Source organism: Lissotriton vulgaris, chromosome 12, assembly GCF_964263255.1.
Source record: "Lissotriton vulgaris chromosome 12, aLisVul1.2, whole genome shotgun sequence".
NCBI classification, from domain to species: Eukaryota; Metazoa; Chordata; class Amphibia; order Caudata; family Salamandridae; genus Lissotriton; species Lissotriton vulgaris.
This window is the reverse complement of record NC_141700.1, coordinates 429,513,443-429,539,163: the sequence shown is the minus strand read 5'-3', so window position 1 is coordinate 429,539,163 and position 25,721 is coordinate 429,513,443. Positions and strand designations below refer to the sequence as shown.

At 45.1% G+C, this 25,721-nt stretch overlaps 1 protein-coding gene across 2 annotated transcripts in view; it reads right to left on the bottom strand.

The window, feature by feature from the left end:
* The window catches only part of LPCAT2 (lysophosphatidylcholine acyltransferase 2), a 241,330-nt gene extending 228,144 nt beyond the window's left edge, over positions 1 to 13,186 (bottom strand). Inside the window, exon 1 of one of the 2 annotated variants that reach the window (XM_086945191.1) lies at positions 12,952 to 13,186. In XM_086945191.1, coding sequence (XP_086801317.1) covers positions 12,952 to 13,080 — 129 coding nt within the window. In that variant the 5' untranslated portion in view covers positions 13,081 to 13,186. Of the gene's footprint in view, positions 1 to 12,714; positions 12,839 to 12,951 lie in introns of those variants that run through there. The other variant, XM_086945192.1, reaches the window with a different exon arrangement.
* Positions 13,187 to 25,721: the final 12,535 nt, after the last annotated feature.

The following is a 25,721-nucleotide window of genomic DNA, read 5'->3' as shown; positions in this document are numbered from 1 at the left end:
GCAAATATATATATATATTTAAAATATACTCTCGATTGGACAAAATGTATTTATTGGAGGCTAAAAGGAGGGACTGTTAAACGGAAAAAAATTGAATTTTGTTAAATTAGCCTCTGCTCTCAGCCATTTTGTCTACCAGCCCCATTTGTGTTTCTGTCTGATGGGACTCTGGTGAAGTCAGAAACTATGTGTTCACTGAAAGCTGACTGTATTGAGAAGGCTCCGTATCACAGTATCATAAACAAAAGGAATCCACTAGGTGGACGGCGGTTGTTACCACAATGGTGGGGAGCAACCAGTGTTGTTAAAATACCCCTCACACACCAACAGGCCCCTTGGTGTCATGCTTCATCATCGGGGTCTTCGCAAACCTCTACGGAATGCGGCGTGCTACGACTTCACGACTACGCAGGAGCACTTTATGAGTGAACTATGTGTTTGGTGTGTGAAGGTACCAATAATGTGAGTGGTGAGGTGAAAAGTGAGGAATTAAAAAATACCTGGCACGTGAGTGCTGAAAAAAATTTTTATTTAGTCTCCGGCTGGTATTATTAAAAAAAGTGCTAGAGTGGTTGTGGTTTACTAATTAGGGTAACCCAACCAAATTAGTGCGTCGACATGTTTCGGAGTACTGGAACTCCTTCTTCAGGACGGGAATATGCACTACTTATCCCCACCTTACTCACATGTGTGTAGATATTAAAAATTGTGCTCTACAAAAATAGATATGGTGAATAATGTACCTATCTATGTTGGATGTACGGTCCGTTGCGCCCAGTTGGCGGTTCAGGATACCTGTAAACAGAAAGGTTATGTAAAACAAGATGGCACATATTGTTGTGTCCATACTGTGCTAAAAAACACAGAAGGGTCATAAGGAACAAAAGTGAAGGTCCAGGAACCCTAAAAAAATTTTTACTACTAAGCAAGATAATACATATTTTTATGTTACTACTGTGTAAATACACAGAAGGGTAACAAGGAACAAAAGTGAAGGTCCAGGAACCCTAAAAAGAAAAAAACGAACTACATATAGATTGAGACACACACACACATTCAAAATATCAGATAGGTCTTAGAGGGTATGGTTTGTGACCCAAATGCGTAGCTTACTTATTAATAGAGGTCCAATGGCCTCATGAGCCACAGCGTGTTGGGGCGTGGTCCGTTCTACCCGATATGGCAACCTGTGAGGTATTTAAGGGAATGGATCAAAAGGTAGTAATACCTCGGTAAAAATAGATCACACACCTTCAGGTTTGTTCATACATCCATACACACTCACGGTTCTGCACAGGGCTGTCTGGCTTGTTCCCCCTCCACGCGGCTCCGACGAGTGAGGTGGTGAACTAGGGAGCGAGTTTAAATAGTCTCAAAAGACCTCAATTAGCCCCTAATGGAAAACGGAAAAAGCCCATACTTGGTCCGGTCCCCTGGTTTGCTATCCGCATTTGCGTGCACCGGGAAGGGTGTTCCCGTGTGAATGCGCATGTGCGGAGGAGCAGTGTTGCGCATGCGCCCATGCTCTTTCGGTTAGTGGCAGCACTGAGTCGCTTCGCGCATGCGCGAAATCTAGATCCAGTGTCTGCCACCGCGCGCATGCGCAGTGACGGTGTTGTGGCCTGTAATCGACTCGATTTTGCTGAGAAACCTCATGTATTACCAAGGGGCGAGTTGTGATCCCTATGGTGACAGCGAAAAGTATAAGCCGCCTATACCCGGGGGTCCTGATAAAATTATGACCACATGCATTTGGGGTAAAACAGCAAATATTTAAGAAATATTAAGAAAAGCCTGCAAGCCATGAGGTAGGCAAGATTAAAAGGCAAAAAACCTGAACCCCTATCAGCCAAATAGGAACATCATGGTTTTACCTGGATGTCCTCCAGTGGAATGAATAAATGGTATGGGGAACTGATTGAAGGGCAAGATGGTTTACAGATCTAAGGGTGCTGGTTTTATTAAACGCAGTTTGCTTCATGCAATGGAGTTGATGGTTGAAAGGTCTCTGATTTTTTTGAGCAGAAAAAGGGGGTTATTATTTAGCGTAATTGGCTCCATGGAATGGAGTCATTCAACCCGGTCACATCTGAGCCCAGACGGAACACCCATCTTTGTTCCTTCTCAACCATCAACTCCATTGCATGAAGCAAACTGCGTTTAATAAAACCAGCACCCTTACCATTTATTCATTCCACTGGAGGACATCCAGGTAAAACCATGATGTTCCTATTTGGCTGATAGGGGTTCAGGTTTTTTGCCTTTTAATCTTGCCTACCTCATGGCTTGCAGGCTTTTCTTAATATTTCTTAAATATTTGCTGTTTTACCCCAAATGCATGTGGTCATAATTTTATCAGGACCCCCGGGTATAGGCGGCTTATACTTTTCGCTGTCACCATAGGGATCACAACTCGCCCCTTGGTAATACATGAGGTTTCTCAGCAAAATCGAGTCGATTACAGGCCACAACACCGTCACTGCGCATGCGCGCGGTGGCAGACACTGGATCTAGATTTCGCGCATGCGCGAAGCGACTCAGTGCTGCCACTAACCGAAAGAGCATGGGCGCATGCGCAACACTGCTCCTCCGCACATGCGCATTCACACGGGAACACCCTTCCCGGTGCACGCAAATGCGGATAGCAAACCAGGGGACCGGACCAAGTATGGGCTTTTTCCGTTTTCCATTAGGGGCTAATTGAGGTCTTTTGAGACTATTTAAACTCGCTCCCTAGTTCACCACCTCACTCGTCGGAGCCGCGTGGAGGGGGAACAAGCCAGACAGCCCTGTGCAGAACCGTGAGTGTGTATGGATGTATGAACAAACCTGAAGGTGTGTGATCTATTTTTACCGAGGTATTACTACCTTTTGATCCATTCCCTTAAATACCTCACAGGTTGCCATATCGGGTAGAACGGACCACGCCCCAACACGCTGTGGCTCATGAGGCCATTGGACCTCTATTAATAAGTAAGCTACGCATTTGGGTCACAAACCATACCCTCTAAGACCTATCTGATATTTTGAATGTGTGTGTGTGTCTCAATCTATATGTAGTTCGTTTTTTTCTTTTTAGGGTTCCTGGACCTTCACTTTTGTTCCTTGTTACCCTTCTGTGTATTTACACAGTAGTAACATAAAAATATGTATTATCTTGCTTAGTAGTAAAAATTTTTTTAGGGTTCCTGGACCTTCACTTTTGTTCCTTATGACCCTTCTGTGTTTTTTAGCACAGTATGGACACAACAATATGTGCCATCTTGTTTTACATAACCTTTCTGTTTACAGGTATCCTGAACCGCCAACTGGGCGCAACGGACCGTACATCCAACATAGATAGGTACATTATTCACCATATCTATTTTTGTAGAGCACAATTTTTAATATCTACACACATGTGAGTAAGGTGGGGATAAGTAGTGCATATTCCCGTCCTGAAGAAGGAGTTCCAGTACTCCGAAACATGTCGACGCACTAATTTGGTTGGGTTACCCTAATTAGTAAACCACAACCACTCTAGCACTTTTTTTAATAATACCAGCCGGAGACTAAATAAAAATTTTTTTCAGCACTCACGTGCCAGGTATTTTTTAATTCCTCACTTTTCACCTCACCACTCACATTATTGGTACCTTCACACACCAAACACATAGTTCACTCATAAAGTGCTCCTGCGTAGTCGTGAAGTCGTAGCACGCCGCATTCCGTAGAGGTTTGCGAAGACCCCGATGATGAAGCATGACACCAAGGGGCCTGTTGGTGTGTGAGGGGTATTTTAACAACACTGGTTGCTCCCCACCATTGTGGTAACAACCGCCGTCCACCTAGTGGATTCCTTTTGTTTATGATAGTTGCCAGGGGAGACAGAATCCACTTTTCCCTCTCCATCCCTCCTTTGTTAAAAATTATCCGTATCACAGTAAGCAGCCCTGCCCTACTGAAGGACCTACATGCACAGATGTCTAATCTGTTTGCCCACCAACGCCTGTAACCTCCCTTGCCTATCTACAAAGAGGACGCGGGCAGGGGTTTATCCGGATTCCACAGTTCTGCATGTAAGCGTTGTGTAAGCATTATGTAAAAATGCCATAAGAGGGTTATGTACAGTGTGATGTAACCATGATAAAGGGGTTTTTGGTGAATTCCTATGGTACCCAAAATGTATAAGAGGCATGTTTGAAACTGTTCTAGTTCCTTCCTTCTCTGTATGACGCAGCCATCTCTTGAGATATAGTAAACTTGGGTTTTGTTCCACTCGTGTCAATCCTCATTTAGTGAACCCGTAGACAAAGGGTGTCCCTGCACCAGTGAGACTGGTAGGAATCTCACTTCTACAGAGACAGGTACAATTCATGCACCCCTTTTCCAGTAGTTTGTAGGCCTGTCCACATGCAAGACGCAGGGCTGCAGGCAGAGAGACAAAATGGAGGCCAAACACCAGGGAGGGGGGAATCTTCCTGCAAGCAGCTGCAGCACCTAGGGCGCCAAGGGAACCCCCAGCCGGGAGGCAGCAGTTATATTTCAGAGGGGGAGGTGGCTCATCTGGGTCAGGGACATTATAAAACCTCTTCTCAGTCCCCGGGGCCTTAGCAGGCAAAGTGCTATTCCCCTACTCACTGCGATCTTCACCGTGCATGGTTGCCTCCTAGGATCGTGAAGTTCAGCACTGTGTTCCAGGCGTTCTCTCTTTCAACTTAGGTCGGAAGCTCCTCCAAGATTGAGCAAAGCCGGGCGAAGTGAGCACTCCCGTGGGGAGCGCCCAACCAGAGGACCCCCTCGCAATTGATGTCTAGGCCTGGGGATAACACATCCAAAGTCAGGAACACAATGGGCCGCAGGTAGGCACCAGGAGCCCAGGCATCGTAGGGCAGATAGGTCCTAGCTGGTAAGACCCTGGCGATCGTCGGTTGCAGTTGCACACCACAGGTAGCACCTCACTGCGCACATGTGAGCGCCTCAGGCCTCGATGCGGCTCCCCTCCAGGCAACACACACAGGGCAGAGTAGCCAGGTCAGCAAATGGCCCCTCTCAGTAGCACCGGGGGTTAAGGGACCCCCGCAGTGTCCAGCAGCAGAGTACAACGGGGGGTCCCTCGCCAGCACTGGACGGCCCCCGTATAGGCCTTCCGCACTCAACGCGGGAGGATAGGGTTGACAGCCAGTTGACACGCCACCATTGCAGTCCCCACATAAAATGGCTGCTGGAGAGATCCGAGCTGCAGCCAATCGGGGATTGCTGTCATCCAAGGCCCGCAGGCCCGTTCGCCGACGAAACTGATGCCACTGCATCTCCGCAGTGGACTATGTGCCTTGCCCTGGTTAGCGGTGGGGAGTAACAGCTATAGCAGGGCACGGCAGTGCAGAGACCCGGAAAGACGCATCTCACTCCATTTGTGCCGAAGCCACGTGCCCCCCTCAAGTGACTGAGTGTCACTGGAATTTTCCCCATTGACTGCAATGGTAAAGTTTGACAGCTCTGCAAATTGTTAATTTATTGAATACTGATAACTCAGATTATACGAACTGTATTGACTTCATTATAGTGTCTAAATTTACATACAAATAAGATCTATTTTTACAAATGGGTGTTGGATTTTCTTCGAGTCATGTCCATTACTTATCGTACATAATGATACTCTGAAATGCTTTTCACACGTTCCTCTAAGTAAGCCTGACTGCTCTTTGCCTCTCTATCAGGAATGAGCCAATGGTGAGTCTCTAAACACAAGTTCTTTATAAGACCATCCTCCAAGGATCCATCTTAAAAGTGGTTGAAGTACTTGCATGAAATGACAAATGAGAGCATGAAACCTTTTTCATGTATTATAAAATGTGCAGCAAATTCTATAAAGGAAATGTATATTTATGTTTGAGGATTTTGTCACCAGATTAAGGACACAGCCTTGGGAAGAACCTGGACTCTTACATGTCTTTATATACACAGCTTTGAAACCACACCAACAAAGTCTTGCCAACTGCATATCAACATATGAGGATGTTATGTTAACAATATACTAATCATCTGGCTGGGCAGAGAGGAAGAGGTTACTGAATTTGTACAATGGCTCAATAGACACGATCAACATCTTATGTTTACAGGCACCGCCAGCAAGCAATGGTTAATATTAATGGATCTCATGAAAACCACCTCTGAGGGTGAATTAAAAAAAAAAAAAAAGGGGGAGGTATGCACAAACCCATAGATCTGGATGCACATTTGTGCATCAATAGTATCCTATGTCCCCACAGGACAATCTGGTTTAATAGCAATACTGAGGTTGAGGCATAATCCAGAGATATTAGATAGTTTAACTGACAAGCAATCTGAGAAACAATAGCCTGTGAAAACAATCAGGAGACTCAACTAAATAGTAACATCAAGTAATCAATATATACATTTACATGAGTAACAAGATTCACTGACAATTCTAATGGGTTGATAAACAAACAAACACTGCCGCATTACAAATACTGTACAATAAGATTGGTGACAAAAAAAAGGTGATGGATGGAACGCTTGAATTATTCACGGTCACCAGCAATTGCTTGGACCGCAACCTAATCCATTGTTTTTCACCCATGTGACCTCAGTTTGGACCCAGACATATCCAAATCAATCTTGACCCTACTCCAATAAGAACAGCCAAGCCCAAACTGCCAATCCAAACCCTCCGTGAACCAGAACCCAATGAACCCAACAATGCCCAAGTGACCATGGTGGAAAGGACTCTGCAGAAGCCCTAATCAGAGAGATATCTGGTACCTAGAAGCATACCCAAGGGGCTTCAGGGCTTCAGAAATGACCAAAAAGAGCTTTACCAGATGTTTCAGAGGAGGACCAGGAAAAGGTGCTGTGATGTACCCTTTGAAGCCCATAAAAGTGGGGGGAAGCAAACCAGGAGAGTCCACTGACGGCTTTTTGCCATGTTAAAAGAATGAGTTCAACGGGGCTTGCAGTAAAGATATCCAGCCTCTTGGAGAATGTCCGGTTACGTCTGGCAGCCTGCACAACTAGAGGTTAAAAAAAACGAAAAAGTGACTATGTCAGAAGGCAAAACCTTCAACAGAAGCAGATGGCAACTCAAGCTCAGTGATGCAACGACCACGGTGACTATGACATCAAGCTTTATCCCACCCAGAGCTTTTTGGCCCCAAAAACAAACAATGTATCTCAGCATGCGCCCGGGAACAATGTATCCAACTTTCCTGGACTTATGCCTGCCTCAGCTTGGACCTGCGCCATTGAAGGTTTTTTCCACTCAAAGTCTGTCTGAGTTTAACACCAAAGGGGTAACAACAATACAATGTAGGTATCACTGCAAATGAAAAAGACATGTGATTAGATACAACACAGGCATGCCTATTTAAGAGGTTGAGGCGCATAGCAGAAGCCTAGGAAAGGCAAGGTCCGGCCCAATACGGGACTATATCAGGGCCAAGTGATCCACCTAACACTGTGGACACCAAAAAAGGGGCATCTGTTTAAGGTATGGGTGATAAACATGGGGTGAATGAAGGTGGGGAGGGGACCTAGTGGAGAAAAAGGAGGGGAGCCAAGGATCCCCAGGGGGCTCCTCGATGTCTTGAGTTGTGAGGGGGACCGGAGTTGCTTACAAAATGGTGGTATGTTGAGCATGCTCAGTCGGATCCACGAGGTGAGGGAGGTGGCACTCTACAGAGAGTCATCAAAGAAGTGCAGCCCTCGTAGTCTGGGGGGTTGGAAATATAAGTGTTCCAGGAGAGACAGGGGGCGACCAGAGATGATAAAATTTCTGTGTCATCTGCTTCAATGCAATAGTGTGCCAGAGTTGTGTGAACCAGGAGGCAATGGTGGGGACGGCGGGCAACGTGGAGTGCCAGGGCCGCGCTATAAGTTGCTTGGCTGCACCTATCATGGGTCGCACCAGGTCCAGTCCGTATCGGTCATTGTGGCCAGAGAGGTAGGGCGAATGCCTAAGAGGACTGTGTGATAGTCGTCTGGTATTGGGTATCCCAGAGTGCCCCTGATGTGGCTCAAGATCTCCTTAAAGAAGGTTTTCAGGGAAGGCCATGCCCTCATATGTGATGCAAGTCCCCTTTCTGGGCCCCACAGAAACAGCACGAGGCAGGGGCCATGGCATGCAGACGTGTTGGGTGTAATACAATTGAAACAGGACCTTGTAGGCCGACTAATGTTGAGCAATGCTTCTGTGTTTTTGTGGTATTTCTAGTCAAAGCTGCTTCTACTGTTTCTGGGTGATCGTGGATGTGTCTTCTGGGAACCACTTCCATTGTTATGGCTGGAAGGGGGAAATGTGCGATTGTTGCATGACTACATATATCTTAGATACCAATCCACAGGAGCATGTAAAGCTATGAACTAGGTGTTCACAGAGGGTAAGGGGGCAAGTAGCTGCCTCCACATTGGGGGGTGGAGGGTCCAATGCTTAAGCTGAAAATATTGGTGTGGAGCGGATTCCGACAGCTGAAAGTCCCATTTGCATTGATCGAAAGGCTTGATCGTTGGGCCTTAGAAGAGATCTTGCAGGAGCCTACCTTCTCCCTATACCCATCCCGGGAAGGACTCCAGGGGGAGAGCAGGAGAGAAGTCAGGATTGCGTGCTATTGGGGTGTTTGGCAACAGGAATGTGGTCAGTCCACGTCTTACAGTCAGTTTGACCCAAATTTCGAGTACTGTGCGCGTTGGACAGGCAGCATAGGCACTGCGTGGCCGGGGGGGTTTGGGCAGCCAAGCAAGGTCCCACAGTGGCCTGCAGGCGACTGCTCGGTCTATATGAACCTAATGTTTTTCACTCTCCCCCGCCACCCACTCAGAGATGTAGTATAAGTGTGCAACCCAATAATAGTCTAGTTAATTCAGCATGTCTAAAACCAAAACGTGCTTGATTTTCCTTGATGTTGAAGTCATTCCACATGAAGAACGATTGAGGACTACCCTACATCGCAAACTAACGGACAGAAATACAATCTTACACTACCAAAGCTCCCATCCAAGAAATCTCAGGGATAACCTCCCTTATGGCCAAATATTACGGATCAGATGAAAATGTGATGATCAATGCAGGAGTATTCTGTGACTAACTAAAGAGAGAGACTACACCAGCCAAATGCTTAAACGTGCAACAAAAAGGGCATGGTATACACCGCGAGAAGAGCTGCTCATCAAAAAAGAAAAGAAACCTATAGATAAACTAGTCTGCGTCTCCACGTTTGGCCCACATACCACCAAATTTCTACAGATGATTTTGAAAACCTGGCATCTCCTCATGCAATTAGAATACCCATTTGAACAACCCCTGTTCGCAATGAAAAAAAGTAAAACCAATGGTCAGATCCCACATCGTCCACCTAGAAAAAAGGCATAACAGCACAATGGAACATGAGACCCATTGAGGGCCACCATAAATGTGGCAATTGCTCTGTTTGCGACAACACAATTGAAGGTTATAAATTCATGTTTTGAGTCAATAAAATGGACTCAAAGAGTTTTCAAATTGTAAAACCAATAACACAGTGTATGCAACAGTGTTATCTGTACTGAAACAACCACCAATGTGGAAACCATGTTACTGAAAAAAAGAGGCATATTTAATTTAAAAATTCAATTGTACTCAGAAATGGTTAAATAAAATGTTTGAATTGAATAAAACCATAAATTAGCAGGTCACTACTCAAGAACAGAAATAATGTGCAATAGGACTTCACAAGATAAAGACATGTAATATTTTTAACTACATCGCCCAGAAAACACCAAATAAATCCCTTCCTGTTCAAAAGTAGAAAAAAGAAAAAATGTGCTGGAAACTGAAAAAGCCGACACGAAGGAATCGGTCGACGAAGAAACTGAACCTCAGAGGACGCCCGTAAAGTGAATAGTGCAAATCCTAAGTAAGTGAATGGAAGCAGTAAATCTAAAAAGCTCCTGTACTTTTGATAAACAGGCTTCACAAATGAGGTTCCTTTCTCCTGCCTCATATTTAATTCACAAGCGTCACTGCAGGCGTACTGGGCCCTTGACAGAACAAAACAGAACTGGTCTACAATGTTGCAATTCCGAGTAAGTTTCTGAGAGCGGTCTCGCAATTTCATTTAAAACAACTTGTGTCACTGTCGAATATTTGTATGAAGATACAATGTTGCCTCTTACTATTGCATAAATCTTTAAATTGAACTGGAGTATAAAAAGAACCAGCAGCTTAGGTCTAAGAAGCTCACAGTGCAACCGAGAGGCATTCTACAACACAAACTTTCAGACAAAGCAACTCGTCAAGTAAGCCAAAAACGAATTTCTTCTTTTTGTGGAATGTTTTTTTTTCCATTCAGTACAAATACAAGAACAAACTACACTGTCTGTTCATTATTTAAGAGAGTTTAAAAAGTGACGAAAACCAGAAAAGAAACTTGCCTTTTTAGTCAGGAAGATTGTTTACCAACAACTCAGGTACCAGAGTTTCTTTCCTATACTTAACAAGCACTGATAGAGAGAAGGGACACAAAATATTGAATATTTTCATTTTTTCTTCATTTATTTCAGATTACACCGTGTTATTGCCCTGAAGGGCACTTTTTTTCTTCCACCTTGATGGAGACGGATTAAATTCATCTCAGAATCTGTAGAGGGAACATGATCATTGAATTATCCCCACAGACACCGAATATTCTCCACAAGGAGAGCAACTCTTTAAAAGAGGAAACCTGTTGGGTTCAAGGAGAGTGCATCTTAATAGAATAGATTTAAACATTTTAAACTGTTGTCATTTTATAATTGCTAGTACGATTCACACAGGCACTGAATTGAAGTATAATTGTTTGGATTTACACAAGTACTGGACTGAAGCACATTTTTTTTATTTGACAAAATGCACTGTATATGTATATCTTATGTTTTGACCATTTGAAAATCAGCACACAGCAATATTGATTTGAAAGTGTATCTCCACGTGTTCAGACTTATCACATTGTAGCAATGTTTCATTAAAAAAAATGCACAAATCATGGCGAATTAATGTAGCCAGGACCAAGGATTATAAATATTGGCCCCTAGAGGAAATTTAAAAAATGCATGCAGCACATCTCGAAATGGATGCAGGGTAACTGCCTGAAATTAAATGGGAGTAAAAGTGAAGTGATGCTGTTGGGGACAGACATGCAATCCTGGTCACAGGAATGGTGGCCAGGGGGTCTTGGCCAATGCCCCAGCCCAGTCGAGAAGGTCAGAAACCTGGATGACAAACTTACATATAAGGCACGAACGAATAAATTAGCCTCTACCGTTTGGTTTATTCTCAAACAATTAGGAAACTTTTACTCTTCATTCCCTTGGACTCACGCAAGACTGTGGTCACAGCACTGGCGCTATCAAGGCTAGATTTTGGTAATGCACTATATGCTGGGATCCAGGTTAAACAGTTGGCGACTATGCAGCATCTTCAAAATGCTGCGGCCAGATTGGTGCTAGACATCCCTAAACACGAACCAGTGGCGTATAAACTGAAGGGGCTGCATTGGTTGCCAATTGTTAAAAGAGTCAAATTTAAGTCGCTCTGCCTGATATACAAGGCACTCCACGGAATAGGCTGCCTGTTCCTAAAAAAATCACTTGAAATGGTATGAACCCTCCAGACCTTTGAGATCCAGCCAATTGAAAATGATTCAGGTTCCAAGATTCAAGCAGGGGAGATGGGGCAGGAGAAGCTTCAGACTACACGCAGCCAGGCTTTGGAACCAGCTCCCAATAGCAATCAAAAACTGCCCCCCCTTGTCCTCTTTTAGGAAGGAAATAAAGACCTGACTATTCACCACAAGTCTCTGAACCAGGCCCCGAGGAAGCAGGCTCTAATGTCACTCAGCGCCAAGACGCCCATGGGCATTCGCGCGCTTTATAAAACCCAAAATCAAATAAGTCGGCTGAAATAAATAGCAGCAAAAGAAAAATTGTTGCCGGTTTGTATTTTTTGTAAAGCTGGTAAGTGATGAGGCGAAATGTTTGAATTACTTACCATTAATCCCTTTATTCTGAGTCTACTTCCTTGTTGTTGTCCTTAAAGCACTTGCCCACTGTGCTCGGCTTTGATCGCAATTTGGTGAATGGCTTTGGTAGTCAATTCAGGTTGTTTCTGGGTAGAGGAGTTACTTTATAACCACATATGGATTGTGAGGAGTTTTTTTTTTGTTAAGTAGGCTGCAGGGTGAAGTCACCCCTCATGATGAAAAGACTGAGATGAGGAAGTAGAACCGGAGTACTGAGATTACCACTAGGTAATGTAAGTATACCAATGCATTTTTAATGCTTCGATATACAAGTCTCTTTAAATATCAAACACAACGTACTCGCTAAGCAAGCAGAGCATCACTAACTAAATACAAACACATAAGACAGTCATAGCTGGTTAATTACAAATCCCTAGTACAGCACAGCATGAGTGCCAACGTTTCCAAGGGTGCTAGAAGACCATATAAATGTCAGATGAGAGCCATCAAAAGATGGTCGTATAATGGTAAGTAAAAGGTCACATTTATCAAAGTTAAAATATTGCCATTACATCGAATACTCAAGCACCAAAAACACAACAGTGGACAAATGATATCATAGGAACCTAACAAAATGACATCCCCGACATCGAATTAATGCACAAAGGAATAATCATGGATTACTTTAACAATAATAGTAGTAATTGTTGGAACGGCTGATATGAAAAAGATAGACACACACCCCTTTTCTGCTGCTCGAGCACAAGTGGCTCACCCCATCTTCTGCTGGATCAGCCCAAATTGCTATATTAGGACGCCAATATCGCAAAAGTGCCTGAAGAAGATGAACTAAAATCTGTCAAAATGTATACCATAGTCTTTACACAGATATTGAAGTTCGCCCTAAGGAAGTAACAGCAGGTCTGCAGCTCGCATTTCTCCCTTGCGGACCCGCCCATACAACACCCTCTCTTCTTACTCGTATTTTGTCGGTCCTCGTAAGCTTCAAATTGTGTTGAAAGGGGTTGGGAATGGGCGGCGGGATGAACGAGAACTGCCGAGGAAGGGCCTGTAAGGGAGGCCGCTGCTGGGGCTGGTGCTCCGCCATGATCCTCTTTCCGGATAGCGGCTCGAAGCGTCAAGATGTTTGTTTTGTGGGTGTATTAAAATTGCCTGAGTACCCTCTGACAGCACAGGTTCCTGTTGCTTTTTATTTCACCCCACCCATTTAATGCCTCGCTCCTCCTCAAACATGGCGCACGGCCTAAATCCTGCTCAAAGACCCACCCACAAACCACCCATTGTGTGCCTGAAACGAGTACAGACACGCCCATAGTCTGTCTAGACCGCCCACGGAAGCACCCGAAACCACCCCAAATCCACTTGGCCCGCCCACTCTCTGATTGAGAGCTGCACTCGATACGTAGGTGTTCGTGCTGCTAATTCGGTGTCGGGCTGAGCTTGGATTTTGTGTTTTGCAGTTGTGGTTAATAGAGACGTCTCTTCCGTTTCCTCCTTCCGCGCGTTTCAAGAACGCAACTCTCTTCTTCTATTTGGTACTGTTGGCTTAAGTAGTTAAAGTTTCTTTCCTCCTTTTGGCATGTTCCGGCTCGCCTCTGGTATTACACGTTTTCTTTAGGCGACGCTGGGCAAAATTCCTGACTTCTAGGGAGTGGCAGCAACTTGTGTTCACTTTACTGTTTTGCATTTTGATAGCCGTTTTGGCGAAAGACAATTGAAAACCCTCGAAAATAGGCATACATTCCCGAAGTTGCTCCCAATCTTTACAAAAAACTTGAGAAAACATTCAGAAATTGTTTCGCTTTATGTTAGGAAAACGTGTAACCCATTGTGAAAAATCACATACTTTTTTGTAGTAGTTTTCTTCAGCATGTCCTAGACCCAAAAGGTGACAATACACTTTAAATAATGCCGGATTATCATTTGCAGATTACAAGGGACTGGCCCTTTCCAAACTTTCACGCTTGCAAGTTTAAATTCTTTTAATGGCATGCCCTGGAGGGGAGGATTGTGCATCTTTGCATCTATGTCGTAAGTAACCCATTAGCCAAGTGGTGTGCCCAGACAATGGCACTAGGACACTGGGGACCCAGAGTTGGGGACAAGGGACACCGGACACCACATCCGGTCAGGGGAGGGGACCAGGGGACAGAATGGGCTAGGACCTCGGGGTGAGAGGTCGCAATGGCAGCGCGCTGTATCCTGTATGCAATTAGCTAATAAAGTTACCTGAGTAACCAGCATCGTGTCCTGTGTGTGTTCCTGGGACGGGGAACACGACATCTGACGACGAGGGTGGAATCGGAGCCCACCGGCGTGCAGAAATCGCGATTTTAAACCAGGAGCCCACCCTGGATCGCGGATCCATTGTGACCGGAGCGAGAAGAGGACTGAAGCGCAGCGACGCGGGAGCCCAACCCGATCGCTGCACGAGAAAAGCCAAGTGAGCCGGTAAGCGCCTAAGAAAAGCGCGATGATTGAAGAAATTGGCGCGAGCTCTTGCGAGAGTCTCGGCGACCATATTGGGATCAGGCGCCAGAGCCAATCAGAGCAGAGCTTACACGGGCGGCCGTTTTGAAGTCAGGCATCCTCCTGATTGGCCGCGAAGTCGCTCGAGAATCCCGGCGCCCATTTTGAAGACAGACGCGAGAGCCAATAGGAAGAGAGAATCAGCACGGTGGCCATTTTGGGGTCAGGCAAAGCGCGAGGAAGCACCAAAAAGGTGCAAAATGAAGCGCGAACAAAGAATAAAGGCACAAGAAGTCACAGGAAGTGACAATAACAAACAAAAGAAGGACATAAAGAGAAATAAGAGGAAAGTCTGAAGGATAGCACAAGAGGTCACAGGAAGTGACTGAGATAAGTAAAGAAAGACAACACAACAAAAAGGCAAGGGAAAAAAAAGGAAGAAACACGAAAATAAATAAAGGAAAGAAAAAAAAGAAAGTGCCCAAGAGACAAGGATGGCCGACCCAAAACCAAGCGCACAGTACAGGAGACCGCTACCATTCAGTTTATCTGAACCACAAACTGGAATCAGATTGGAAAAATGGGTCAGACGATTTGAAAATTATGTAGAAGCAACAGATGTAACGACAGCCAAGAAATTAGGATTATTCCTGAATCAAGTAGGAGACGAAGTTGAGGACCTGCTAGTGACAGTGCCAAAAGAGAATATTGCCACTTATGATAAACTAAAGAAATGCCTAACGGACAAATTCGATCCACAAAGGAAAGTTGACTTTGAGCGATACAGCTTCATGATCGCCTTCCAGCAAGCAGAAGAATCGCTGGACGATTTCGCAACAAGGCTGCGTAAACTAGTCACACATTGCGAATTCAATACATTTGACAATGAACAGGCAATAAGGCTACGCATTATTGAGGGCTGTCGCAACACAGATTTTCGCGCTAGGGTCCTAAAAGAACCGATATCACTGGAGAACATCCAAGCACTAGGAAGAGCGGAAGCCAGAGCAACAGCCCATGGAAAATAAATGGAACGAGGCAAAGTAAGAGGTGGAGAACGGATTCAACGGATGACGATCAACAACCGATCAGGAGGCTGGAGTTTGGGTTTTGGGGTACCGGGGTATTTTTAGGGATCAGGGGTAGGTTTAGGTTTTGGGGTACAGGGGTATTTTTAGGGTTCAGGGGTATGTTTGGATTTTGGGGCACAGGGGTATTTTTAGGGTTCAGGGGTATGTTTGAGTTTTGGGGTACAGGGGTATTTTTAGGGATCAGGGGTAGGTTTAGGTTTTGGGGTACAGGGGTATTTTTAGGGTTCAGGGGTATGTTTGGGTTTTGGGGTACAGGGGTATTTTTAGGGTTCAGGGGTTGTTTTGGGTTTTGGGGTACAGGGGTATTTTTAGGGTTCAGGGGTAGGTTTGGGTTTTGGGTTACAGGGGTATTTTTAGGGTTCAGGGGTAGGTTTGGGTATTGGGTTACAGGGGTATTTTTAGGGTTCAGGGGTAGGTTTGGGTTTTGGGGTAGAGGGGTATCTTTAGGGTCAGGATGGGTTAGTGTTTAAGGGTGCTGGGGTATTTAAAGGGACTAGGGTGGGATTAGTTTTTAGGGTGTATAGGGTAATTATTAATTAATAACATTTAAATATATTTATGTCCTTCGAGAGGAGACTTCTTTGCTGCTGGTCGTTGCTGACTTGACCTCTCTTCCTGCTTTGCTGTGCCCGGTCTCCCTCCCGCCGCCGCTGTTGTTACCTTAGCGGCCACCGAGCGGAGGGAGACTACAACTCCCAGCCTGCCCAGCGACCCGGATCCACTCCAGCGGGGTCATCGCGCCCTGAGGCGCTAGAAAAACGCTGTTCCCTCGGTGGAGCGGGTGTTCTGTCCTTCGAGAGGAGACTTCTTTGCTGCTGGTCGTTGCTGACTTGACCTCTCTTCCTGCTTTGCTGTGCCTGGTCTCCCTCCCGCCGCCGCTGTTGTTACCTTAGCGGCCGCCGAGCGGAGGGAGACTACAACTCCCAGCCTGCCCAGCGACCCGGATCCACTCCAGCGGGGTCATCGCGCCCTGAGGCGCTAGAAAAACGCTTTTCCCTCGGTGGAGCGGGTGTTCTGTCCTTCGAGAGGTGACTTCTTTGCTGCTGGTCGTTGCTGACTTGACCTCTCTTCCTGCTTTGCTGTGCCTGGTCTCCCTCCCGCCGCCGCTGTTGTTACCTTAGCGGCCGCCGAGCGGAGGGAGACTACAACTCCCAGCCTGCCCAGCGACCCGGATCCACTCCAGCGGGGTCATCGCGCCCTGAGGCGCTAGAAAAACGCTGTTCCCTCGGTGGAGCGGGTGTTCTGTCCTTCGAGAGGAGACTTCTTTGCTGTTGGTCGTTGCTGACTTGACCTCTCTTCCTGCTTTGCTGTGCCTGGTCTCCCTCCCGCCGCCGCTGTTGTTACCTTAGCGGCCGCCGAGCGGAGGGAGACTACAACTCCCAGCCTGCCCAGCGACCCGGATCCACTCCAGCGGGGTCATCGCGCCCTGAGGCGCTAGAAAAATGCTGTTCCCTCGGTGGAGCGGGTGTTCTGTCCTTCGAGAGGAGACTTCTTTGCTGCTGGTCGTTGCTGACTTGACCTCTCTTCCTGCTTTGCTGTGCCTGGTCTCCCTCCCGCCGCCGCTGTTGTTACCTTAGCGGCCGCCGAGCGGAGGGAGACTACAACTCCCAGCCTGCCCAGCGACCCGGATCCACTCCAGCGGGGTCATCGCGCCCTGAGGCGCTAGAAAAACGCTGTTCCCTCGGTGGAGCGGGTGTTCTGTCCTTCGAGAGGAGACTTCTTTGCTGCTGGTCGTTGCTGACTTGACCTCTCTTCCTGCTTTGCTGTGCCTGGTCTCCCTCCCGCCGCCGCTGTTGTTACCTTAGCGGCCGCCGAGCGGAGGGAGACTACAACTCCCAGCCTGCCCAGCGACCCGGATCCACTCCAGCGGGGTCATCGCGCCCTGAGGCGCTAGAAAAACGCTGCTCCCTCCGCGTCGCGGGACGCGAGCGGGACGCCCGGACAAAGCCCGGACAAAGGGCGGGCCGTCTGAGGCCGTCCGAGGCTGGACAAGGTTGGGTTGGGCCCGTTACTCTGCTAGAAAACCTGATTTAAGGAGGTGAGCCTGTGTTATAGCTGGGGGTTATTTATTGAATTGTTGCCTCTTGGAGCACCTGTTAACCCCGTGCTTTTGAAAAGCATTGTCTGTTAGTGAAATATGCCCGGCAAAAAGTTATCCCCTGCAAAAAACACTATGGACAACTATATCTTTCAGGTAGTTGCCAAAATTAATAGTGACAGGAGATCTTCGCTTGGCCTGAGTTCACCGTCTGCCTCGAGTTCACCAACTTCGCCGGCCTCAGCTTTTGCCGAGTCCACGGAGCAACCTACCTCCTGCTGCCCACCTGTAAGTGAATCTGACCAAGCTGATATCGCTGTAATGAACCGGTCGGTTCTGATTGAGCTAGACAGCGAGAGTGAGATGGAGACTGAACAACAACTACCCGAGGACAAAGCCCCCACTCCGGTGCCTGCTCCACGATCCACCAGAGGGGCTAAAAAGCCACAGCCACAGCCGAAACGATTTGGGCTCAGATCAAGCCGCAAAAAGATTGCATCGCCCCCTAGCAAATCCGCAAGGGAAGAAGATGTCACTCTGGATGATGTTTCTATGTCTCTTACTAGTGGTCAATTTAAGAACTTACTGAGTATGATAGACACTAAGATAAAGGACATTGTTAATCCGCTGTTAGGCAGAATTGATAAACTCACTAAGGAAGTGAATCGCCTTGGGGGTTTACTGAATCAAACCTTATCTGAAGTAGGAAAACTACCAGATGCTGTTTCTAGTAGGGTTGAGTCCAGTAAGGCCTCTTCTTCTTTGGTGGGTGGTGGGGCTTCCTCACTACCAGTTCCTTCGGTGGCTCCCTTGATATCCATTTTAGATAGTGCAGAGAATAAAGATGTTCCTTCAGATGCATCCTCCGCCCCAGAATCTGTAAATGGCTCGGTAGAGCTGATAGTTGAGGCCTCTCCATTGGTCTTGGTTTTAGCCAATGTTCCTCTTTTGCAGCCTGGTCAGGAAGAATCTACCTCATCCCTACTGTCTAAAGCACTTTATTGGTTAACAAATAACATGGTAATAACTCCTAGGGGTAGGCACCAATTGGCTGACGAAATAGTAAAGGCTAGAAGGGTGAGGTGGATAGGCAATAGTACAAAGAAGTTTCTGGGTGACTGCGTCATCCTACATTTTTCTGACCCAGAGGTTTTGGCCAATATTCTACCCAACCTTCTACCTCCGCAGCGGAGATCGACTGAAATCATTCCACTCACTTTAGACTTTTTCTATCAGTGTAGTGGGAGGGTCTCTAATAAAACAATGCTAAAAACTAAGTGGAACGTTGTCCCAACAAAAGGGCGGAGGGAAGTGAAGCAACCAGAGAGGGGTCTAAATCTAGAGAATAGATTTTCAGCCCTTTCCAATCTTGATGTCTGTGATTGACTCTCTATAAATCTAAGTCAAGTACCACTAGCTAATGGGGATCAAAATTCGGATAGCTTATCTACCCAGAATGTTAATTTCCTTACCAATGATTTGTTGAATAACTTGGTTGTCCAACCAGAGGGTGAGGCTTGTGTACTAAACTCTTTTCCTGGATTACGCCAGGGTCGTTTGTCTGGAGTTGCTAACCTACTCTGCTGGAATATAGCTGGTCTGACATCCAAGCTCGATTGTGGGGACTGGCTTGGCTTTGTTACCCAATTTGATATTTGTATATTCCAGGAGACTTGGGCTTGCGACCCTGTCTTTGTATTAAGCTATTTGAATTTTTATGTGTCAGCTGTCAAGGGTCCGAAAGGTAGACCTATGGGGGGGCTTACTATCTGGATTCGACAAGCACTAAATTTCTCAGTTAAAAATATAGCTACTGGACACAATGATATCCAGCTTATTAGGATTTCTAATGATAGAACAGGGTCACTTGATATTTACAATATTTATATTAGGAGTTCCAAAGGTCGATCTGAAACATTACTAACCTTGGCCGACCTCATAGAGGAGCACTCCGTTAAAAATAACATCGTTATAGCAGGAGACCTTAATAGGACGTTTGAGCCATTGGTTGTGGGAGATGCTTTCACTGGTGCTGATGAGGATTCCTTTTGGGGCATCCCTGAACTACAACTGAAACCAGTCTCCCGTTGGACAGAGGACATTATAGCTATTAATGCACTGTGTCTTGAAAAAGGCTTGAGAGCTATGAACGGGAGAACAGCTGGGGACAGAATTGGCTCACCAACTTTTGACAATGGGAGGCACAAAAGTCGAATTGACTATGTGATCTGCAGTTTGCATCTGTGGCCTGCCCTTTGTGATATGGAAGTCATCATAAGATCTGAGAGTGACCATAACCCCCTAAGTGTGACTCACAAATGGTGGCCTGCTGAAACAAACTCTAGCTGCATGAATGAATTCGTCCCTCCGCCCATTATCCCCGAGAATAATATGCGTAGGCTGCGTTGGGACACTGTAGCGAGAAATCAGCAGGCTATTGATATTATTAACAGTGAAACTGATCAAGCCATTCTAGCTATGGAACTGGCTAATGCCTCTCCTAAGGATCTGGGTGAAGTGGTCAAAATACATGATACCCTCTTTGGTAAGATCAAGGCGCACTTTCTAAGACCTGATAAACATAAGGGGGTTATTACCAGAAAAGATGCTAGATGGTATAACTCTGATTGCAGGAAGGCAAGACTCGACCTTGGCCGGGCAATCAAGAAGCGAGACTGTGTGTCTGTTTCTCTAGCCAGGAAAGAATATAAAGTATGCATTGCTAAAGCTAAGAAGGATTGGGACGAGCAACACTGGTGCAAACTGAAAATGGCCAGTGACAGGAAGGATTCCAGAGTATTCTGGAATATTGTAAAATGGGGTTCTGAGAGAGCTGAAGAGTCACCAAGTAATAACGTCTCACAGGAGGCATGGGTTAAATTCTTTAGTTCGCAATATACTCTTAATACCCGGGTCTCAGTTGACGACAGTACGGCTATGAAGTTTTTTGAAGATGACAATTTTAACTACAAAGAGATTATGTCTGCAATCTGTACAGTAAAACGCGGGCGAGCTCCAGGACAAGATGGAGTACCCGCTGATATATTCTTAAATGATAGTGAACGCTGGTGCAAATATATACATTTGCTTATAAACTCAATTGCTCAAGGAGCAGATGTCCCTGATTCATGGAGGGGTGCAGTTATTATCCCCGTGTATAAGAAGGGGGACCGAGCCCAGCCCTGTAACTATAGGCCTATTAGCCTTATTGACACTGTGCAAAAAATCGTGGGTCGCGTGGTGGTCAATAGGCTTCTCGACTGGGCTGAGGATTTTAATATTCTATCTCCATTCCAAGCAGGTTTTAGAAGGGCAACAAGCACGATCGATCAAGTGTTCCGCTTCCAATTATTACAGTGGAAAACCATGGTTCTGGGGGGGGTGTAGCCTGTACGCGGCATTTGTCGACTTGCGGGCTGCATTCGACCTGGTCCCAAGTGCAAAACTGTGGCAGGTCTTGCATAGCTTGGGGGTTTCCGATGAGTTACTAACCCTGATACTGCGCCTCCACGAGTCTAACTATGCAAAAATTCAGTGGGGCGGTCACGGGATGGTCACTCCTGATTTCCGTGTTGAAAAAGGGGTCAGACAAGGGTGCTCAATGGCTCCTACTCTATTTACATTGTTCATAAACGGGGTAGTTTCTCGATTGGTAACTGCGAATGTTGATGCTCCTTCTCTTGCAGGACTAAAAATCCCCATATTAATATTTGCGGATGACACGCTAATTTTATCAAAAACCCCTAGTGGATTACAGCGTGCTCTGACAATTTTTGAGAACTTTTGTGGGGAACATGGACTGGAGGTGAATACTATGAAAACTAAACTAATGAGCTTCAAGCCGCAGCGTAGCTTTAAGTCCAAAATTATGATGAGTGGCGGGCCTTTAGAGTTAGTTAAATCATTCACATACCTAGGTATCCAAATAACTGATGATCACAGGTGGAGCCAGCATATAAATATCGCTATTTTGCGACACAAACAAATAGCTGGCACAATTAATTCTGAACACAGGAAATCGCTAACCAAACCTGTTAAACCAGCCTTATTGGTATATGAAGCAAAGGCTATTGGGTCTGCACTTTACGGCGCTGAAATGTGGGGCTTTGAAAATCTTACATCTCTGCAAGCCTCTGAAAATAAATTTTTAAGAACTCTTACCGGTACACCTAAAAGTACTCCGCTGTTGCCTCTCCGATACGATCTAGGAAGGAAACAAATCAAGGACTTGGCCAGATTACGCCCGATCTTGTATTGGCGCAGACTCTGGACCACTCCTGAGCTCTCACATTATGCCGCTGGTTTTGTGGATGTGATCAAAGCTGATGGCTTTCACAAGATTAGCTGGCTTAAATTATTGAAATCTATATTGTTTGAGCTAGGGTTGAGTTCTTTATGGCAGGACCCTGCTGGGACATCTTTCCCTTCTAAGCGTGTCTTAAAAGATATTTTTTGGGAATGGATTGCTACTAAAACTTTAAATGCTTCAAGCTCTGGGTCCATGTCTTCGCATTTTCTTGAGGCCAAAATGTATCCAGTCTTGGAACCATATTGGGATATCATCTCCAAACCAGGTGACAGGAAGCTCCTATTCCAACTGAGAGCTGGTGCACTTCCTATAAAAATATTGACAGCTAAATGGGGTTCAGGTGGAAATAGCACCTGCCCCGCTTGTGGGTTGGGGGTTGAGTCTCTGGGTCACTTTCTGTTTTCATGCGGATCATATGCTATTCCAAGACGAGTATGGTTAGCTCCTATGTGCAGGAACCTTGGGACATCAAGTAGTTCAGTAGCTATGCGAATTATTTGTACGACTCAAGTTTCTTGGATCCTGATAGCTACAGCAAAATATCTGGGTTGGGCATGGATGCTCAGGCAGAGACTGCTAGTTAAATAACTATTCTCTGCCCGACAATTTAGACAGAGACTGCTAGTTAAATAACTATTCTCTGTGTGACAAATTGGCCCTCATGAATTTGACATTACTGCTTTTTTTTTTATTTATCAAGGACCATGTATCAAGATAGAGACTGCTAGTTAACCAACTATTCTCTGTCTTGATAATTGTTTTTTTTGCATTTGTATAATTGCTTTTAGACTCCAGCGTTTCTCATCTTGAAAAGTATTTTTATCAAATGTTTTAATTCTTCTTTTAACCGAATGAATTTTTATATGTAACCTATAGTGTTGCGTCAATGTGCTGGATTGTAAATTTAATTTGTTTTTAAAATTCTTGTGTATAATATGCTTTTATGAGTAATAACTCGAATAAAGCACTTTTGACTTGACTTGACATATATATATATATATATATATATATATATATATATATATATATATATATATGTGTGTGTGTGTAATATTAATATAGTTCTAAATATAATGTAATTTTAAAGAAATAATGTTTCATTTTAATTAAAAATAATATATGTGTATATATATATATATATATATATTTATATATAAATATTTATATATATATATATTTAAAAATAAAGTACTTTTACAAAGTATATGACTTCACCACACATGCATTTGCGTTGTAATTGCATGCGTAGTAAAGTCATATGCTTTGTGAAAATTTGCGGGATTATGGCTTGAGGAGTAATGGTTTTTGCAGACTAAAAAATGCGGAGTGATGGTATGCGGGATTTTTGTTTGCGGAATGGAATCATATATTCCCTGCGAACACTACCACATGTTCATATATGGAAAGCCTTTTACAATTATAACAGACCACCAGGCATTGATAACAATATATGGCAATCCGAACGCAAAGATACCGCCAAGGATAGAAAGATAGGGAATCAGGCTCATGGACTACAATTTTAAAATAATCCACAAGCCGGGAAAGGAGCAGAACCCTGCAGATTATGTGTCGAGACACCCCCTGCCACAAAACTCGCAAGCGACAACGATGGCAGAAGAGTATCTCAATTTCGCATTGAAGCTCAGCACACCTGCAACAATAACATTAGAAGAACTGGAAAATGAGACAAAAAAGGACAATACCATGCAGGAGACAATGAAGATCACCCAGGAGCAAAGATGGAGACACGTAAATGGCAACACCAGCGTGGAAAGAGGAGTAGACAAAGAAGAACTGCTGGCGTTTAAAAGGATAAATGAAGAACTGTCGGAGTGTGGAAATGGAATAATAATGAGAGGCACTCGGATAGTAATGCCCCGGACACTGAGAAGAAGAACAGTGGAACTGGCACACGAATGGCACCGGGGAATGGTGGCCACCAAGAAAATGTTGCGGGAAAAGGTGTGGTTCCCAGGACTAGATAGCATGGTGGAAGAAATAGTGACGCACTGTCATGTCTGTCAAATAACAGGACCTTCTTCAAAACTGGAACCACTACGAATGTCCCCACTACCAAAGGCAGTGTGAACAGAGTTAGCAGCAGATTTCAACGGCCCCCTGGAAACAGGAAGTTACCTGTTGGTCATAATAGATGAATAATCAAGGTTCCCCATAGTGAGACCAGTATTATCAACATCAGCAAATGCGACACTGCCAGTGTTAGATGACATTTTTGCAGCCTACAAACCCTCAAGACAGATAATGGCCCACCATTCTCAGGTGAGGAGTTCAAGAGATTCATGGCCTACCTGGGAATAAACCACAGATGAATTACACCAGTGTGGCCGCAAGCAAACAGAATGGCGGAGCGGTTCATGGGAACCACCAAGAAGGCGATACAGAGGGCAAAGCTGACACAAATATCAACGGGACAAGCCCTATGTCAAGTACTAAGGGACTATTGAAACATCCCTCACAGCTCCACGGGAAGGTGCCCTGCCCAGCTGGTACTAGGGCGCTCAAGCAGAACGAGATTGCCACAAATAAAAGAAGGGGAGAAAATGGGACACAAAGACATTGCTGCAAGAGACACGGAACAGAAAGCAAAGATGAAGGCCTACGCAGATCAAAGGAGGCATGCAACAGATACCAAAATAAAGGAAGGGGATACAGTGTTTGTGAAACAGCGACAAGCGAGAAAATCAGACAGCGCCTTCTCAAAAGATTCCTTGAAAGTGACGGAAGTAAATGGGCCAATGATCACAGCATTATAACATGATATGGCACCAATGCACAGAATATATAGTACGTTGGAAGGCACTGTACGGCCATTATGACTCCCTTTTTTTACAGGCAGACAATGTATTGGCCATCTGAAATTTATTGTGACACCTATTTTCAGATCTGAACCTAAACGAGAATAAACCGTACATTTGCTATTATGTCGTAAATTGTAAAATTTCAAAATATGATCACCAAAATAACACTGTAAGGGGGGAAAAAGAATATTGTATGAAACATGACATAATGACATAATGAACATGCTATAGTAAAACAGTACTTGGGTGGGGTAATACTCTCCTGTATGTCCTTAATAGAATTAAACCATTTGTATGTGAAAGCTAAGAAATATTGCCTTCTTTGGCAGGCCTGAAAGCAGGTACTTTGTTTTTTCAAAAGACTCCCAATTTTTTTAGGTTCCTTTTGGGACGGAAAAGTATCTTGCATGTTAATAGATGTGTACCCCTGCCCTGAGTGCTTCAGCTGCAATGATGTCTGGATCCCTGGTGCTGATTTTTGTTGTTGGCGAACACAGATCATGCATGCGTGCAACACAGACCTGACTGACACATTGTTGTCTTGTTGGACCAAGAGAGATGCCCTAAACGCTGCCTTCATAATGATGAAAGGCTACTTCCTTTGCCTGGAGTAAAGCACCACAAGCACTGTAGTGGCAGAATACTGTGTAAAAATCAGTAGAAGTGAACAGGTATTTTTACCTGTGTCATTGGAGTGGGGCCTATAGCCTCACTCATGTAAAGTGCTTCTCACCCTTGACCTACCCTACATCAAGTTATATACAGCAATGTGTATGTGTGTGTGTTGTATGTTTGTGCTGGGTGTATGTGTGCCTGTAAATGGCACGCACAATACATGTAAGATCTGGGTTCCATTTTTGAAGGAGCATGAAAAGGTAGAGGAGGCTCTTCAACAAACTTCAAAGAGTGCTCTTTGATTCAAGGGGAGGTCCCTGGAAAGTGGCCTAAACCACATCTCAGGAAGCAAATGGGGCTGATAAGAGATTCCTAAATAAAAGGGCA